Here is an 18,354-nt window from a genome sequence, read left to right on the forward strand (position 1 = left end):
ACCACATCAAATGATGTAGGAGAAAGCAATCCATTACCCTCTCCATAAAGTGTTGCCTGTTTTTACACTGGATAGCTAATTAGCGATCTCATCCTACAACACACAGCTGGGACAATCTCTTTGGCTGATGAAAGTCTTTGACTGATCTCCTCGAGCAATGTCATTATAAATACGGCTGCTTTGGGGTTTTACAGAAAGAGACTGCATTTAGTGCACTGTAAGAGATGCTTAAAAGAGCACTGGAAACAGCCGGTAAAACCATGCCTAAAGGAAAAGGTATATATTCTTGCTGAATGTCATTTAATGGCTAGTCACACAAACTAAAATCCCAGTGGAAGGTTCACAGACAAGAGTTGATCTCAGATGCTAACTCAAGTGAACACTGTAGCTTTGCTTTCCTGACTGGTATTCTCTAATGTATTATTTGTGGAATAGTAGATTGTGCATGTGTTTTTATACTGTGAAAACAGGGCTGAGAGACATTCTATTAAAATGTACATCAAGACTCATTCAAATAAGATACTCCGCGCCTGTCTTTGTGTGTCTTTTTTTCCAAGGCTGCAGATTTTACCAGCAAGAAATACAGAATTGTTTCACTAGCTTCTACTTTTTGTCAGTCTATATATTATAGTTTTTTCTCCACCCATTTCTAATACCTTAGATACCAGAAATTTGGTTTTCTTTTTGTGCATGACAGGAATTTGGTGATCAGTAAATTTACATGTACTGCATGAGCTTCATCAAGATAGTTGGAATTTTCAGACTGTAGGACTGTGTGATATTACCATCCCTGAGTAGGCTGCTAAAGATTATACAGTTAATCCAGGACACATACTGCATCCTCTGTTGCACTTTTTATCTAATCAAAGCTGCCTGTTTAATAGTTTAATACTTGTAAAACCATTTTCTTACCCCTCAGAAAGTTGTAATGTGCAAAAGTGCCTTCCTCTGAGCCTGACTTTGGCATCTCAACATCTCCTCAATTGCGTCCTAGAAATTACTGTTGTATTAAAAGAATCAGTAATCATCTCTGAGATGTTTTTCTTTTCACATGGGCCTGATGCTCTCTTTGCCTTCCCAATTTTCAGTTTCCTATTCAGATCACAGTGTGCACCCAGGCAGCTTTACAGAAAAAAAAGCTGCAGAGAATTAGTCAAGTGACTCTATGTTTCAAAGGTAGCAGTCTGCACACTACTGCTATTGGTTATTACAAAGACATAAACTTATGCTGGACCATACTATATCTAATACTCAGATATTTTGACTTTCTGTCTTTCTAGTACCTGCATGCAAATGGGATTGTGCATCGTGACTTGAAGCCGGAGAATCTGCTCTATGCAACACCAGCACCAGATGCACCATTAAAAATTGGTGAGCAGCATTAAACATATGCTGAATACATTCTTTTGTATCACAAGTATCTGTTTCACATCATCATCTTTTTCGATGCTACTGCTGATATTCAGATGAAGTTACTACTTGTTCAGCTGCACAATTGTATATAGTTCTTCAAAGACAAATACAAAACTAAATTCCTCCTATGAGGAATTTACAGCAAGGAATAAACAACATAGGAGTAATAAGGAGTATCATGAGACTGACTTAAAGTTGCATCACTTCTGTGTCCCTTTTTTGTTAAAACTAACATACTAAAAGTGAGAGATTTATTGACATGAAAGTGCAAATGTGAAGGTAAGCAGTAGGTGCAGATAAGCAGTAGAAGGCAAAGTAAGCAAGGCTGACCTCAGTTTTGAAGGGAGATTTGAAGGATAAGAAGGAGTATTCTGTAAAAGAGAATACAGAAGATCTTTGAGGCACAATCAGCATGCACAGAAGAGTGAGGAGACGCACGCTGCAATCAGGTGCCATCAGGCTAGCCTGGGATATGTCCTGTCAGTCCCATCAGGAATGACAGCTGCTTTCCTGGGACCTGACCTTCAGAAATGCCTGGTGCTTCCCCTGCTTGCTGCGTCAAAATGAGTTTCAAGATCCAGATTTCCAGGAACTAGATATTAGCAATTTCGTATTTAAATTTGTAGGAAGGACTTGCATCTGGGGATAACAGTACCTTAATTTTCACAATATCTTCATGTCCCCCTTTTCCGCAGGGTTTCTAATAGTTGTAGCATGTAATGGGTTAATGTGCCAACTATGAGCCTTGGTTTGGTGGGCAGTGGTTTGAGGGTTCCTGAAGCATTTCTCTCCATAAATAGAGGCTCCCTAATGAGAAACATGAGAATATAGCTGCAAAGGTTTTAGATACAGAGAGTAGGCTAGTTTGGAATAAAAAGGGAGCCTTTTCAAGTCTTTTGACAGACAGAGCAGTCCCAAGGGCATGCATTTTGATATACGTCCTGTGTATCTTGCACATTCTAAGCCAATTAGGGTTAGAATTATAATGTGTTATTTTTTTTCTTAAATGCTGTGCTTCCTTATCTTTTGACTGGCATGACTGCCATGTTTAAATTGTCTTCTGATGTACATAGAATGGTAATGTTTATAAAATTAAAGTGTGTTTCTGTTTAGATAAATAATACATAAGTGATAAAGAGCTAGGTACACATCAACTCTAACTATGCATATCCAAATAAAATGCAACCTGCTTTTGTCCTGATCTTAGGTCAAAATATTCATTTTTACATTCATATTGAAAAAACAGGAGCATTTTTATTAGGTACTTTTTAAGGCCAGTTTGTTGTCACCTAAGCAGAAATTTTTAGAATCTGGGTTTATTCACAGTGAAAATGGAACAAGCACTCAAGACCTGAGCTTTTCTGTCTTTCAAAAGATAAAATGTGCAAGCACCAGGTGTGACATGAAGAATGTTCTTGCTGTCCAGGCAGCGATTCAGTGGGGAAGTGCTGCAAACCCGTGGGATGATCAGGGCCTCTACTGACTAAACCTCAGCACTGCTAGAAGCCTGTATTAAAATACTGATGGGATTTTTAGCTTGCAGGGCACTTGGTCTGCTGTTCCTGATGCACGTTTTTTTAACACAAAAGTTGTTCTGCTGATTTACCGATTACTATTGATTACACACAAAGTAAACCTGAATATATACTTAAAATGAATTTCCAGATCACGCTTTCAGTGGTGAAAGGTAAAACATATTCCAGGCAATTTTCAGTTTAGCTCATATGTTCACATAAGCCCTTCACAAGTCCAAGACTTCTGTTTATTAAATACATATTCTCTACTTTTTAAAATTATTTTATGTCCTAAACCTGCTTTTCATGCCTGAGGCATCCAAGAGCATTTGCTGTATGTGTCCTTCACATAGAAAAATAGCTTCATTTTTAAAATATTTGGGTCAGTTAAGAGCCAGTGATGCTCAGTTGTGTGGACAAATTTTGCTTCTGGACAACCATACGGATGGATTTGTTTCATCTGCACCTTTGGAAATAGCAGTACTGTTCATTTAAATATTCATTTAATTACACATACAGTGTAAGAAAAATGCTTTTATAAATAAGTGAAAACATTAATATTTCTTTAAAATCTTGACAGCTGATTTTGGACTTTCCAAGATAGTGGAAGATCAGGTGACCATGAAGACAGTTTGTGGAACTCCAGGGTACTGTGGTATGTTACTTGATTATTTACAGTATGCTGAACTTAGCATATGGATGTTACATTTTTTGTTTCCTCGATAAGATGCTTCTTACCAACTTGAAAATTCAGAAACCTTTCATAAAGCAGAACTACAATTCAGAACTGGCACTAGGTAAAGTTTTTCTAAGCTCATACTCTAGAGCACTGAAGCTTAATAATCAAAACATATGTTATGGTGTAAGTTCATCACTTGCATCAAAGTAAGTAAAAATGATTAAATTAGTAAAGTAGAACTGGAGAGGAACCAGCAGAAATGAGGGTTATGCAAAGTTTCATGGAAGCATTAAAATTTATAGAAGTGATACTCAATATAAACATTTGACATCATTACACTAAATTTATTTTAAAAAGATATATTTTAACACAGAAGGAGTTGAATAATTCCATACAGTTGGATCATAATGTCAGCTACATAAACCAAGCCATTTCAGTAAATGCATGTTTTTATACGTAGGTTTAAATCTTGACTTAAACAGACCATTCTGTTCAGTGCTGTGGTTGGACCTGAATCATGGAGGATTATAACAGCAAGGAGAACTCCGTGACCGACCCTGTCAGCCAGGGCAGGTGCAGACATCTGTTTGTCTCCTTTTGCAGTAAAAAGGCTCTGGAGCTTTTAATTGATACATTTTTCTCCAAAACAAAACTGGAGTGAAATCATAGGTTGGATTCGGTTTTGCTGTGACAGAGACTGAGTCCAGACTGTTTTTTGCCAAATTGACTAGTTTGCCTGTGCAATCACAGTACCTGAACAAACATCATTTTAGGAATAGCTTCAGAGGAAACACAGGACTCTTGGGGTTAGCTAAAGGAGTGTAATATATAAGTACAGTCATTTTAACCCCTTGACTAATTTAGAAATTAGGGTATTGAATATTTGTTTGTGTTGGTTTTATATTTTTTTGATAGATGGCCTTTAAAGGTAGTTCTAGCTCATTTTATCATAGGAAATGTGCACACACTTTACACATTGTGCCTTGTCTTATTTTTTCTCTTCTTGTGTGTTTATGGGTTGTTTTTGTTTTTTTTCCAAAATGGAATGTGCAAAATTTTGTACCATAAATGAAACAGTTGTCTATCTACCTTTGATTTGCTTGTGAACATGTGGGTGCAATCATATCTTTCTCTTATGGGAAGCCATCCTGTCAGTCTGAAAAGCCCATCTTAGTGCTATTTTTATTAGAGAAAAGAGCTTAGAAATTTCTGAAATGCTAAATCCTGTATCCCTTGAAATCAGAGACAAATTCCTATAGATTTGCTGGTAAATTAATCCTGACCGAAGATTTATAGCATTTAACAATTATAGCAAAACTATTGAAGATAGAAGATTACAGTAATACAAGCTAGACTGATTAGAGTATATATTATCAGTGCTTACAACTTTTGCTTTATGTTACTTTATTTACCTGAAGTGATTTTAGTGTAACTTCGTATTGCATTCATAATTCATATTAAATAATTTCCTTGGAAGTGAAATCACAGCTTATTCTTATATCTCAGTCTTTGTGGTTGTTAATAATATAAGGTTGTTAATAATATAATAATCTAATTTGAATGCAGAAGAAATATCCATGAATACTTGACAATCATAGAATCATAGAATGCTTAAGGTTGGAAGGGACCTCTAGGGATCATCTAGTCCAACCCCCCTACACACGCAGGGTCACCTAGAGCACAGGGCACAGGACTGCGTCCAAGCGGCCCTTGGAGATCTCCAGAGACGGAGACTCCACAGCCTCTCTGGGCGGCCTGTTCCAGGGCTCTGTCACCCTCACTGCTAATACGTTTTTCCTCAAGTTCCTGTGAAACTTTCGGTGTTTCTGTTTGCGGCCGTTTCCTCTCGCTCTGTCGCTGCCACCACTGGACAGAGGCCGCCTCCGCGCCCCAGGAGCGGCGCCGCCACGAATCATGTTTAGGCAGAAATATGTTCCCATGCTGTCATACAGGAGAAAGTTGTTTGATAAGCAAGCTGAAAGAAACATAGTACCAGTTGCATCATGAGTAATGGGCAAGGTGGTCTTTTCCTCCATTGCTGTGGGGAGAAAGAGGCACATTAGCCTGCACATCTCCTGTGGGAGCCACGGTGCATGTGGCCCCTCGGTGCTGGTGGAATCAGGCAGGGTTGAGAAGCTGAGCAGGCACATGAATGTTCCAGGTTGCCTGCAGCTCTGAGCAGCCATCTCCGCAAGCCCCTGGTGATCTCCACAGCACCGTTATCAGCAGGGGGATGGCCACCTCCCAGACATGACCTTGGGGCTTGCCTGGATTTCAGGGGCCAGAAGATATGTGAGATGTGTGTCCTTCAGTGCCAGAACATGCACAAGAAGCAGGCTCCTGGGCAAGATTGCATCTGCCTCAGCAAACTGCTTGCCCTGCATCATCCTAGGCAAGGCACTTTCATGTCAGCAAACCAGCTAATTGCTGGGGAAATTGGTGATGTGCAGGCAAGTCTACTGGGATGGTACATGTTCCTGTCCCACAGCCAAGGTGATCTTATGAAGAAACCTATTTCAGGACATCCTACTCCTGAATGGGCTCATAAAAAAAAAAAAGACTATTTCAATCTCAGGCATACTTCTACATGAGCTAGTATACAGATCAATAAGCATCTCAGGTAGTTTTGGACACAACTGAGCTGAATCATGCAGAAGCTAAAGACAATCACATAGAAATGAAAGGTTAAATGCTGAGCTTTAATGACTGCACAGCGGTCCCCTGTAGTGAGTAGAAAATGAAAAATCTATTGAATTTTAGTGTGAATTATGAATACATGTGTATTGTGTATCTGAATATCACTGCCTGTGCAGTGGATTAGATACATGAGTGAGTCTGTTAGGCGTGTTTTACCCTAGCAGAGGACAAAAGGTCACTGTTTGTCATGCTCACCATGACAGAGACTCAAACATCAGCTTCTGAAAGTGGCTGATGACAGCTGGGTAACAAATCAACCAGAAGCTAGCAGTGTAGAGATACCTTGGATTTACAAAACATTTTAACTCCCAGGCCGGTATGGGGAGTTCACAGGAAGAAATGTGTTCAGTACTGGCTGGGTTTCTCCTAAAAGTAGTAAGCAGTTTATCCTGTAGTATGGATTCATTTAACGGAAACTTCTGCTTCTGCAAAGAAATAGATCTGGGAAGTGAACCTGGCTTGTAAACTTGCATGTTTTCCTGCCTCTAGATGTGAATTTGCAAATGCTGAATAGAGGGAAAGACCTCTGCTCTGGGCCTGCTTGCTGTTTGCTTTTTAGTACAGCCCTGGTCCTTCTCTGGTGTAAGAACACGCTGTTGACCTGTATTAAACTTCCTCAGACATCCTCAAACCTTCGTCAGACCTCCTCAGCCAGGCATCCTACAGCCTGCTCTGTTGCATGGGGTTAGTCTGTCCCAAAACTTTGTACTTGCTTTTGTTACTTTTGGAGAAAAGGGTAGAAGATTTTGGTGAAGGCAGTAAGATTGCTGTTTTAGCTGTGCTATGATGTGCTAATACTGTGACGCAGATGACATGGCCATTAGATTGTACACAGTTGTCCAACATGCCTTGGAACAGAACATAGTCCTAGTCTTTTCAGTTTCGTAACATTGTATTTTAGTATTAATTACTCAAGTCCTTGCTGCCTTCATGGTTGTTATACTACACGTGCTATTAAATTGCAGTTAGTGCTTAGTCCTTCTTATGCCTGTGCTTGTGTACTGTAAAAAGTAGGTTAAAGATTACTCTTAAAAGTGATCTTTATTCTAATCCCAAGATTAGAGCTCATAGTTGTGTTGATTTGGCTGGGAGCATTGAGGATGAATGTTTGTGCTGAGAAGAGAAGAAAGTAGGAGCTTTGTGCCTACTGATGTGGATTTGCAATCCTTGCTTTACCAGAGGAGTTGATTGACTAGCCAGCATTCCTGGTGCTTGGAAAATATTCAAAAGTTACTTTCCAGAAGTGGAGGAAGCACAGGAGGAACACATCTGAAATGCCAAATTAAGTTATGAATAATTGATAGGCTCCCAACCAGGCTACCAACTCCAGTATCCTGCCCGCCCATCTTTCAACAGCTTCTCCACAAAGGACAGAGCAAGGGGAAAAGTACATGGGTGTCTGGATATTTTGCCATGAAAATATCACCTTTTCAATCTGAAGTTCCTGGAACATGCAAAGGGATGCAGAAGACTGAAAGCAAAAAGATAGTCACCAAAAAAAATCATGTGCATGAAACATCTTCTTTTGAATGAAACTAAGGAGGGCACAGGTCATTGGTTATAGTACCACATACAAACAGGCCAATACAGAACTATGATTCATGATTGCTCTTTGGCAGACAACATCCCAACTAGTAATAATGCTTTAGCACAATCCCTTCACGAAGAGAAAACTCTTGGATTAAAAAGAAAAATGTTTGCTATTTAGCTAACTGCACAGTCCAGATAGCAAAGGTAGCTGCTGTGTTGTGCGAATTTACATAGCTGGTGTGTACTCTTTTTTTTCTTTTTTTCTTTTTTTGGTCTGTTTTATGGCCGTTTTACAGTACTGAGGAAGAAGATGGAGAAAAATGAAATAAAGACATTAAGAACGTATCTCCTGCTCTTATTCAAAGCAAGAAACACTGCGTGCTCTAGAAGATAAAGCGTGTCAGCCATAAAACGTTTCCCCGTTTACTTTGTTAACCTGCATGTTGTTAACAGACATTGAAGCAGAGCTCAAAATCTCCTTTCCTGGCCCCCCTGCCTCTCTCCCTCTGAGGCCTTCGGTTGTTTCACCTCTCAGATGTCCTGGTTCGCTACAAGATGGTCTGAATTAAATTCACTTGGTATCTGGAATCCTTTCTCTAAACATCCTCTCTCTTCACCACTTTATTCAGTAGCAGAATAAGGCAATGGCGAAAGCCTGTGTTTAGACAAGCTTCCACATGCAGCAGTGAAATGTGGAGAACTTAGTGATTAGTGCCGTTTGCCTTTTACATTAATACTTTGTAAAAATGCTTGGTATGTGTAAATCCTTATGGTAAACTGAAGAAATTTAAGGCACTATCCCTATCGCCCAGGTGAAAATCAGAGCTTGGCTGCTGGTGGCAGACAGTGGGTTTGGGATGCCTGAGCAGGACACACACGTGCCACAGCATTGGTATAGGTAGGCACGGCAAGTCTACCGTGCCGGAGAAATACAGCAGTCATCACACATGCAGTGTAGAGCGGGTGGTTTCAGGAGCCAGGATGCCCTGATGTAGGTTTGATAATACTGATAGAGTGTTTTTTTTTTTTAAGAAAGACGGTTCGTACATGGAAGTATGGCTCAGCACACAGTGTCTTTTAAAATAATTTTTTTTTAAATTAGTTGTTGTTTTTTTTTTCCCCTGCAGCAATGGTATCAGCAAATGTTGTCCGAAGGATGAACCAGTCTGCTGAGCTTTCCTTGAGGTGTGCCTGTCAAGCTGCTAGGGCAGAGATTAACTCCCTTCCATTACAGATCCAAAGTCCCCGGAGTCCTTCCTTTTTACCTCTTCTCCACTATAGCAAAAGCAATTGCCTGAAATGGTCTTGTTTTTCCTCAGGGCTGAGCTACTTTGTCAGGAGTTAAAGAAAAGCTTCATTTCTGAAGCAATGTATCTTGTACTCCAACACAGCCCAGATACTCAGCTTCACTGAAATCTCTTCAGTGTGGACTAACGCAAAGAGAAAAAACAGGAGTAAAAGATTTGGGGAATGAAGGAATAGGATAGGAGGAGAGGGAAAGGAAAATCTGAGGCCAGTTGGAATGGTGATTCAGGAATAAAACATGTTCACAAACTTAATTAACCTTGACATCACAATTAAATATATTTCTGTAATTAAAATACCAAAAAGCATCTAATGAGGAACCGAAAGAAAAAAAAAAGTAAATACCAAACTGAAGAAATAATCTCCTTTGCGAGACTGCAGCTCCAGTGCTAGTGAAACTCTCCCTGGTTCCTTTCACAAATTTGAACCTAAGAAGTGATTTAAAAGTTTTCCTTTCACTTTACACATTTTCTGGTTCTACTCAGACTTGGTTTCTGTGGCTTTGTGCTCAGTTAATGGGACTCATTTGCCTAATTAAGGGCTTAAAGGAGCAGGTCACGACTGTTCTTAAAAATTGTTGCAGAAGCACACTGAATTTAAGTCGTGCTCATTTGAGATTCCTGACTTTTGTGACTGTTATTTCTGCATTCAACTTTTGTCTTAGTAACAAGGGTTTTGTCATCTGCAGCACCAGAAATCCTGCGCGGATGTGCCTATGGCCCCGAGGTGGACATGTGGTCTTTGGGGATTATCACCTACATCCTGTAAGTGCAGGCGGTGCCACAGAGTGGTATGCGGGTGTTTCATTTGCAAGCACATTCAGGTTTTTATGGCATTACAAGCTGTGCTTTTGGAAAATGAAGAGATCCTGAACTTGAATTATGATATTCTAAGTGCTATTTAAATAAGTCCAATGCTAAAGGAGCACAGGAAAAGAGTCATATTGTGTATTTCATAAATGTAATGTTTATTAGTCAATGGCAGTAATCTGTGCAGAATCGTGCTATTAGTGCGCACAAATCACACTGAATCTACTCAGACAAACTGTGCAGAAGATGTAACCACAGTCATCTTCACATAGTGAAAAGTCAGAAGCGTGGCAGAAGAAAGCGGAAGCAAATTCTATTTTGTTGCAGACCAGGTATGCATACGAATGGCTGCTTCTGCATAGGTGGCACAAACAGAAATTAAGTATATGCAGTAATTCTGATGGCCTCTGCATATCAGCAAGCATAGCTGCCCACCTCTGTCAGCCACATGCAGACCTAGAGCTGTGGAGGTTCACGTTCAACTCGGTTCAGCCCTTCAGAATAAATAAGATTGCTGGCTTAAATGATTTAATGTTCAAGGTGGAATGTTCCATGTTTCACAAAATAGCTAGATATCCTTTTGGCAAAAGCACTGTAACCAGTGCTGGTCATGCATGTTTTACATATTTGAAATTGCAATTGTAGACCAAAACAGTGTTCAAACACTTTTGTCTAAAGGTAGGCATTTATATCTGCACTATAGTCTGGGTAGTTCTAATTTCATTGGTAAGGATCACAATTGTTTTATTGTATCAATAGTTTCTCTGAAAGGCAGACTTTTGAGAAGGGAAAATCACTCTATATCTGTACTTTTGACACCTTTCTTTATGGGAAAACAAATAATCTTATTTATTTCCTTGGCAACACTGATGCTAAGCTGACTTGTGTAGTTGTATAAAGTATTTGCTGGATGCCTGTTTTGGAAGAAAACAGGATTTTATACATATACATAAAAATAAGGCTACGTATTACTATTCCAATAGTACTATTCCATTTCTTTCACTGTCTAGGACTCGACTTTCAGTCAAGGACCTAGAGAGAGTCCTTGAGACCATGCTTTGTATCTTTGTCATCATTTCGTTGTCATTTTGTTATCGTCTCCTTTTCAAATGTGATTCCTCTTCTCAAGGTCTGGCTAGTCTGTAGAGGATCACATATCAAATATTGGCTGCTTTTGTAACCTGTATCTGATAGTGCCAACTTCAGTATCATCCCACTCATGCTTTTATTTCAGTGTATAGTTTATTTGTCAACAGATCAAAGAGACTTTTTCAGGGCTATACATGCACCCAGTGGCTCCAATCTACCAGTCCATCTATTATCCTCCTGTGCTGATACTGGGTGGTCGCATCAGACTGTTGCAAGCAGTGGCTAAAATTGTTTCACTGCTGTTTCAAAGGCTAGGAGAAGAATGGGTTGTTTGCCAAAGTTAATTCATTTCTGATTATTTCTTAAAGCAGTTCTAGTGGCCCAGGCTCAGCAGAGAGATTTCAAATATGCCAGTAGGGCTGGTGGTGAGATTGGAGGGACACCTTTGGTTGACAAGAATGTCTAGACTGAGCCATGGGCTTGCCTCGATATTGAATGATTCAAGGATGGGTCAGGTAACTGGAATTCACAGCCTCATTTAGTCTGAACTTGCTGTCAAGTGTTGGCAAATTCCAAATAAGAACATACTGCGAGCTCCTATTTAAATGTAGGGAGCGTTATTAGCCATATACAATTTCCTTGTATTGGCAGTTGCATCTTTTCCAAACCTTCCAACATGCCATGTTCACCTGCCACCCTGCTATAGATATGAACATACAAGCTAACATTTTGGGTGGGACAGATGCTCCTTGAAGTCTTCCTCTTCTTGTTCTCCTTCTCCTCCTCCTCCTCCTCCCCTGTCAAAATCCATTTCATCTACAAGGATAAGCCAGACAAAATAGGTCCCACTATCTTCCACTTAGCTGTCTCTTCCATTTAGCTTTAATAATGCTGCCCATTTAAACCCCTTTATTGAGTGTAATGCTTTGTAGGTCAACATTTGTTATGGATTAAAAGCTAAGATCAAAAAGGGATCTGTAATGTAACCGCTTCATTAATCCTGCAGCCGCAAGGGCAGTATTGCATGTCTCAGCCTCATATTTTAGTAGAGAGAATGTGTGTATGTAATCTCAAAATATATAGCTGTATGTACTCCAAAAATAAAGTGGGTTTAAGAATTAACTACCATGCTGCAGAATATATGTGTGTAAAGCAGCATCTTCTCACCAAGACTTCCCATTAATATAAGAACTTTGACAAACTGTAATAGCACAGTTACTATTCTTGGTGCAAATTATATTAAGACATACTGATGTAAATTGTCATAATTCCAGGAAAATTATTTTTTACAGTTGCATGAGAAGAAAGGAGCAGTCCTCTTGTATTTCAAGCTAGAAATACTATTGCACATTTAAGATGCAGCTAGTAATCAGCAAGTCTAGAGGTCTTGCCTCTGGTCAAAATAGCATGGATTTAATTAAAGGTGTTTTTTTACCAACTTACTTAAAAGGTTACAAAACACTGTCTGGTCACTTCTAATTGAATTTTAAACCTGTTTACATTGATTTTTCTTTATTCAATTTCTAATTGAATTTAAATGAATCAGCAATAATCTAATTTAAAAGAAATCAAGAGCAGCTACACTTGGTTTTACCCTAGTTTAAGTTACCTAATTTGAAAATTGCAGATGTAGTTTTATTTATCTAAGGTTTCGTATAGATGAAAATCTGTCTTTTGAAATGAAAAAAAAATACTTTTTAGGTAGAGGCAGATCCATAGAAATTGTTTCTAAAATTCTCCATTATGTGATAGTAGTGAGTTATAATAAAAATATTTTTAGGAGTAAGCTGAAAATCACTTAGTTGAGCCTTAGTTAGTATGACTGCCACAGACAAAATAAGTAGATATTTCTTCAACATTTATAAACACCCACAAGAAAGCAAGCAGATTTCAAATTCATGAGGCTGCATGCAATATAGTCTGTGTGTAATTCCATTTTTTCCATACTATGTCTACAGGGACAGGTACTATTTTATTGCAAAGCTAACCATCATTGTAGTGATGCTCCACCAGAATTCTGTCTAATGCATAGATCCTGCAAAGTTCTGAATGGAGTTAAATTCAAAATGGATATAGATTTGAAAAAAAAAACTTATTTTGCCTGTTTAACCTGATGCCTTTAATATGTTTCCTTGTTGATCAATCTTCTTGTAATTAATTTTTCAGCCCAGTGAGAACTTCAGGATTTCTTCCCACAGCTTACATTTAATATTTCACTTGCTATGCATTTGCTACTCAAATGGTAGCTAAGGGACCTAATATACAGATTCAAACAAAGTACTGAGAGTAAAGGCGTGATTCCATCCCAGGTTAAGCACTTTGTGGTTACAAGAAGCAAGTTGCCAGATCTCTAACATGATGGGAAGAAAACTCTATTTTACTGCTTGTGCATTTAGTGCAAGGATTAGAAAAATCTTGAGCTCAGGTAGTTTTCTAGTGCTGAACTTGTATTCTGCTTCTGGGATTATTGCCTGTGATGTGTCTTCAAATGCAAAGGGAGATGATAATGGGAAGCCATGTAGTTTTGTGACTGCACACAGCTCTACATCCTGCAGGCTTCAGTGCTGAGGGCAGGTGGCATTGGATTTCAAACCCCCTCAGTATTGGCTTTAGATGCTGTGCTGATTTCAGGTACAGAAGATGCACTAGTACAGAGCATGAAGAAGTGAAGGATTAAGAGGAAACAGAGCCATGAGATATCCCATGTGGTGATTTTGAAATCACACATAGAGCACTGCAAATTTAAGGCTGCCGAAAGTCACAGACAGCAAGTGCAACATGTAGAAAAGGATCTACTCTAAAAAATTCATCTGGAAGCACTTTTCATAATGAAGCTTTCCAATAGTCAATGCAAGCCTTAAACATAGTCTCTCTATATGTAATCAGTTACCTAGTAACCAGAAGATACTTTGGCTGAAGCAGTTAGTGGTCTGGCAGCCCTGCTCAGCAAATGTATTTCGGGGGAACAGAGCCTACTTGAAAAATGCTCAAAAAAGGTGGAGAGAGAAGCCTAGCCAGGGAAATGAGAAGGGTGAGCATGGCCCTCTCTCACCTGTTTGGCCACTGTATTTGGAGACTGGATCCCTGTATTTTAACCCATTTCTGCCAGACTTGGAATGGATGTGCTCACACTGTACTTCTCGTTTCTCTGTAGCGCTATGCATAACATGGTGTAGCCATTCCACCCACAGACTACACCCCATGAAAGCAAAAAAGTATTTGTTCCTTGAACATCTGTTCCCATTTCAGGGCCTTTTGTTTTTTAAAAAATAGGAAGGTGTTAAAATGTAGGTTTGCATTTGCCAGAATGGTATTCTTCTTCACAGTTTGCTGTTGTTTTCCTGTTATCATCTTGGTGTTCCCTGTTGCATTTTCCTGAAACAGATCAGCAGAGATTTTTTTTTAACTGGGTAGTATTTATTGGTTAAATAGGAAAGCACTGATTACATGTGCAGGTGTGATTAAAGTGCATTGAAGCAGCAGGAAAGATACTACGTAAGTGGAAAACATTTCTATATATTTGCATTTCCCACAAAGTTTTGTGGAAGATATTTAATCTGTAAATTATATCTTCACTCAGATCATTTGCAAGGTGTCATTTAAAAAAAAATGCTCTGCACTCTGTCTAGAGAGACTTCAGATAGAAGAAGCTCCCTATAGAGTTTGCAGAGTTAATGACAAGTTTGGTGTGAAATGGAGCTCAGAGAAGATAAGGTCATAGATGAAATACTAAATTCATGCTTTTTACCTGCCTTGAAAGTGGAAGACTCTTCTGGAAGGGAAGGCATCACAAGACCTGTGGCAAGGGATCAAAAGGATAAGATAGTAGTACCCACTAACCCCATAATCTCAATGAATTCAAGGGTGAAATAACTCCTAATAGAGGCATGCAACCTCTCATTATTTTCCATGTCCTCTCACACCTTATCACTGGATGAAAGGTAGAAAACAGAGTGAGAGTGAATGGTTGGCCTTGCTCTTTGGGAGTGAGATTGGGGGATTCTGATAATAAATCTATGAAAATTTTAACTCACTATTCAAAAAAAAAAAACCTCAAAAAAAGTGCAAACTAGTGATAGGAATTATTAGCAAAGAAATGGAGACTAAAATAAAAAACATCATTATGCCTATATGCAACTTCATCGTGTGTGCACACTGACCAGTCTTCCCCACTTCACCTACTTTACCCACTTCAAAAAGACATAGAATTGGAAAAGACTCAGGGAAGAGGGCAGGGATGAGCACAGGTTTCAGGATGAGAAGTAATTGAAGTTTCTGACATAGAATCATAGAATCACAGACTGGTTAAGGTTGGAAGAGACTGTCAGAGATCATCTAGTCCAACCGCCCTGCACACACAGGGTCACCTAGAGCACGTGGCACAGGGTGGCATCCAGGCAGGTTTTGAAGATCTCCAGAGAACGAGGCTCCACAACCTCTCTGGGCAGCCTGTTCCAGTGCTCTGTCACCCTCACTGTCAAGAAATTTTTCCTTAAGTTCCTGTGGAACTTTTGGTACTTCAGTTTGTGGCCATTACCTTTGTCCTACCAGTGGCCACCGCTGAGGAGAGGCCAGCCCCATCCTCCTCACTCCCTCCCTTGAGGTACTTATAGACACTGATCAGGTCCCCTCTCAGCCTTCTCTTCTCCAGGCTGAACAGGCCCAGCTCCCTCAGTCTTTCCTCACAGTGCAGATGTTCCAGGCCCCTGCTCATCCTGGAACATCATCCAGCCCTGCGCTGGACTCTCTCCAGCAGCTCCACATCCCTCTTGTACTGTGGAGCCCAGAACTGGACACAATACTCCAGATGTGGCCTCACCAGGGCTGAGTAGAGGGGCAGGATCACCTCCCTCGACCTGCTGGAGACGCTCTTCTTAATGCACCCCAGGATCCCATTGGCCTTCTTGGCCACGAGGGCACACTGCTGCCTCATGGTCAACTTGTCGTCCACCATGACACCCAGGTCCCTCTCCGCAGAGCTGCTCTCCAGAAGGTCAGTCCCCAGCCTGTCCTGCTGTCTGGGGTTATTCCTTCCCAGATGCAGAACCTTGCACTTGGCATACTCCTCCCAGTTACATGTGGAAGGTAAATGGAGATGAACCGTTTGCTGGTTCTCCAGAAGAAGCTCTAGATTCATCAAACAGACCTGTCAAGTGGCAGGTTTCTGGCAAAGCCCTGAAGGTAGCTGCTTGCACCCTGTGCAATGGGGCTGTTCAGCACCACCCACAAGCTGATGTGTCTACTAGAATTCTATATCCACTCAAAACAGGTTTTAAAAAAATTCATGAAGAAAAATGTCTGTGAAAGTTTATTAGATGTAAATATGTAATTTTTGGTTCAAAAAGTCCCTGAGCCATAGATGGGTGTTTTTCTGCTCTTCCCAAGTTGTCTGCATTTAGCTAGTCAGTGGATGAAAATCTTAATGATCTTAAGAAGAGTTTTTGAGTTGACTTTGTAACATCCTTATGCAAAATCCTTCCATAAGTAGTTCTAATTGGAGATAAGTGATAACAGAAAATTTACAGTTTCATCAGCCTTTTCTAGTGCTTGTGAATGCTTATAGCCAATATTTTAGTTTGCTGTATTGTAGAGCTAATAGTTGAGTGTGAAATTTAGGTGTGCATCCAGATTCTGTTTCCTAAACAGGTGGGCTGGATGTGAATTGCGGCAACATCTTACTGGGAACTGTTTCTCACAGCCTGAAACCAATTAATCTTCAATAAACTTGTCTATTGCTTTTTTTATCCTTGCAGACTTTGTGGCTTTGAACCATTCTATGATGAAAGGGGAGATCAGTACATGTTTAAGAGGATCCTGAACTGTGAATATGACTTTGTTTCCCCCTGGTGGGATGATGTGTCTCTGAATGCCAAGGACTTAGTAAGTGCAGCAAAAATGAGAGCATAATATCTTTGCTAATATATATTTTGTTAGCATCTCCTTCACTGACAAAGGCAGTGGACATTTGGAGGGGGGGAGAGTCTTGCGTGGGGGGAATTGGTTATTTAAATGTTCATGCGACTCCCAGGGGATGTTATGCGGTTGTAAAACATCCCCTGGGAATTCAGTGCTGTAATTTTGCAAGGTCACTGGACACTCAAAACTGTGGATGTCCAGGTCTTCTTGTGAAGTAATCCACAGCCTGTTGGCAGTTATCACAGTATTCAAATATTTCCGCTTTCCTGCAAGCTCTGAGGTGTGTTTTATCATTCCTTTTTGTGGGGCATCCGCCTTCAAGGAAAGGAGAACCAAGTGTTGTGCCGTTTTCAAGTCTGAACTTCAGAAGAAGACTAAGAAAATACATTGGAAAGTGGAGACCCCTCTTCTTGCTGTGTCTTTCTGTCCATTTAAGTTCTTTCTCAATACATGAGGGAAGACTCATTACCATTAAGTACGGTCTATTAATAAAAGGCAAGGGTTGGTTTGGTATCTACACTTTATTCTTTTTTTACTAGATGAAGTAAATTGGATCCCAAAGGCAGTGATCTACAAAGATGAGTATGTTTGATTCTTGTCAACAATACCTGGGCAATTCAGTTATTAACATTGAAGAAAAAATTGCTCAGTTTGTGAAACAATTGCTTATACAAACTGTCCCATAAAATACCACACTAATTAATGATTGTAAAGAACTTAAAGATGCCTCAGATCAAAAACACTGTAGAACTTAGAAGTATTTTTTGTTGTTGTTGTATTTGATTTTAAGCTTTTCTAGGCTCAAGGAAATATCATTTGGTGCCGTGCATCATCCAAAGTCAGATAAACAGCAGTCCACAGCAAAGCCGCATCCGTGCTCCCTGTGTGTAGAGAGGTTTCATCCAGGCTGGTCTCTACCATTTTGCTACAGTAAAGCTCAGCTGGTTTGGAAGATTTGATATCAAGTTCTAGGCCATTATGAAGCCTGTGGCTCTGAAGACACAACTCATACTGTGGCCACTTTTGCTGTTGTGATTTTTTGCTGCTGTGATTCATTTAGATTCTTTGGTGGTCTCACAGCAGTGTGACTGCACATTGCAGTATCAGCTCTTCAGGGTAATGTCTTTCTTTGAAGGGACTCTGTGGAGGATTTTTAGACAGTCCTGCCCTTGCACTTGGGCTGTGGGGCAGTGGAGGAGCCCTGCACTGTCACTTGTCACTCTCAGCAGGTGCATAGCCACAAGAACAGCATAACTGAGCTATGCTCTGTGTACTTCTTCGTTCCATCCTGAGCCCTTCTTCTAAAGCATCTCTTGTTTGAATGTAGAGGTATCCTCATGACATACAGGTTGGCTGGGCACCCCTACACACCCAGCAGTCCACTGCAGCTCTGCATCAATGA

At 40.0% G+C, this 18,354-nt stretch overlaps 1 protein-coding gene across 1 annotated transcript in view; it reads left to right on the forward strand.

Annotated features, from left to right (window-relative positions):
* Positions 1–18,354, forward strand: part of CAMK4 (calcium/calmodulin dependent protein kinase IV) — a 154,450-nt gene that overhangs the window by 131,017 nt on the left and 5,079 nt on the right. The window contains exons 6-9 of the mRNA XM_088530801.1: positions 1,281–1,371; positions 3,508–3,582; positions 9,827–9,902; positions 16,790–16,916. Coding sequence (XP_088386927.1) covers positions 1,281–1,371; positions 3,508–3,582; positions 9,827–9,902; positions 16,790–16,916 — 369 coding nt within the window. The remainder of the gene's footprint in view (positions 1–1,280; positions 1,372–3,507; positions 3,583–9,826; positions 9,903–16,789; positions 16,917–18,354) is intronic.

This window comes from Tinamus guttatus, unplaced genomic scaffold (genome assembly GCF_059628265.1).
Source record: "Tinamus guttatus ecotype Peru unplaced genomic scaffold, ASM5962826v1 Tinamus_guttatus_pri_ptg000388l, whole genome shotgun sequence".
Taxonomy (NCBI): Eukaryota; Metazoa; Chordata; class Aves; order Tinamiformes; family Tinamidae; genus Tinamus; species Tinamus guttatus.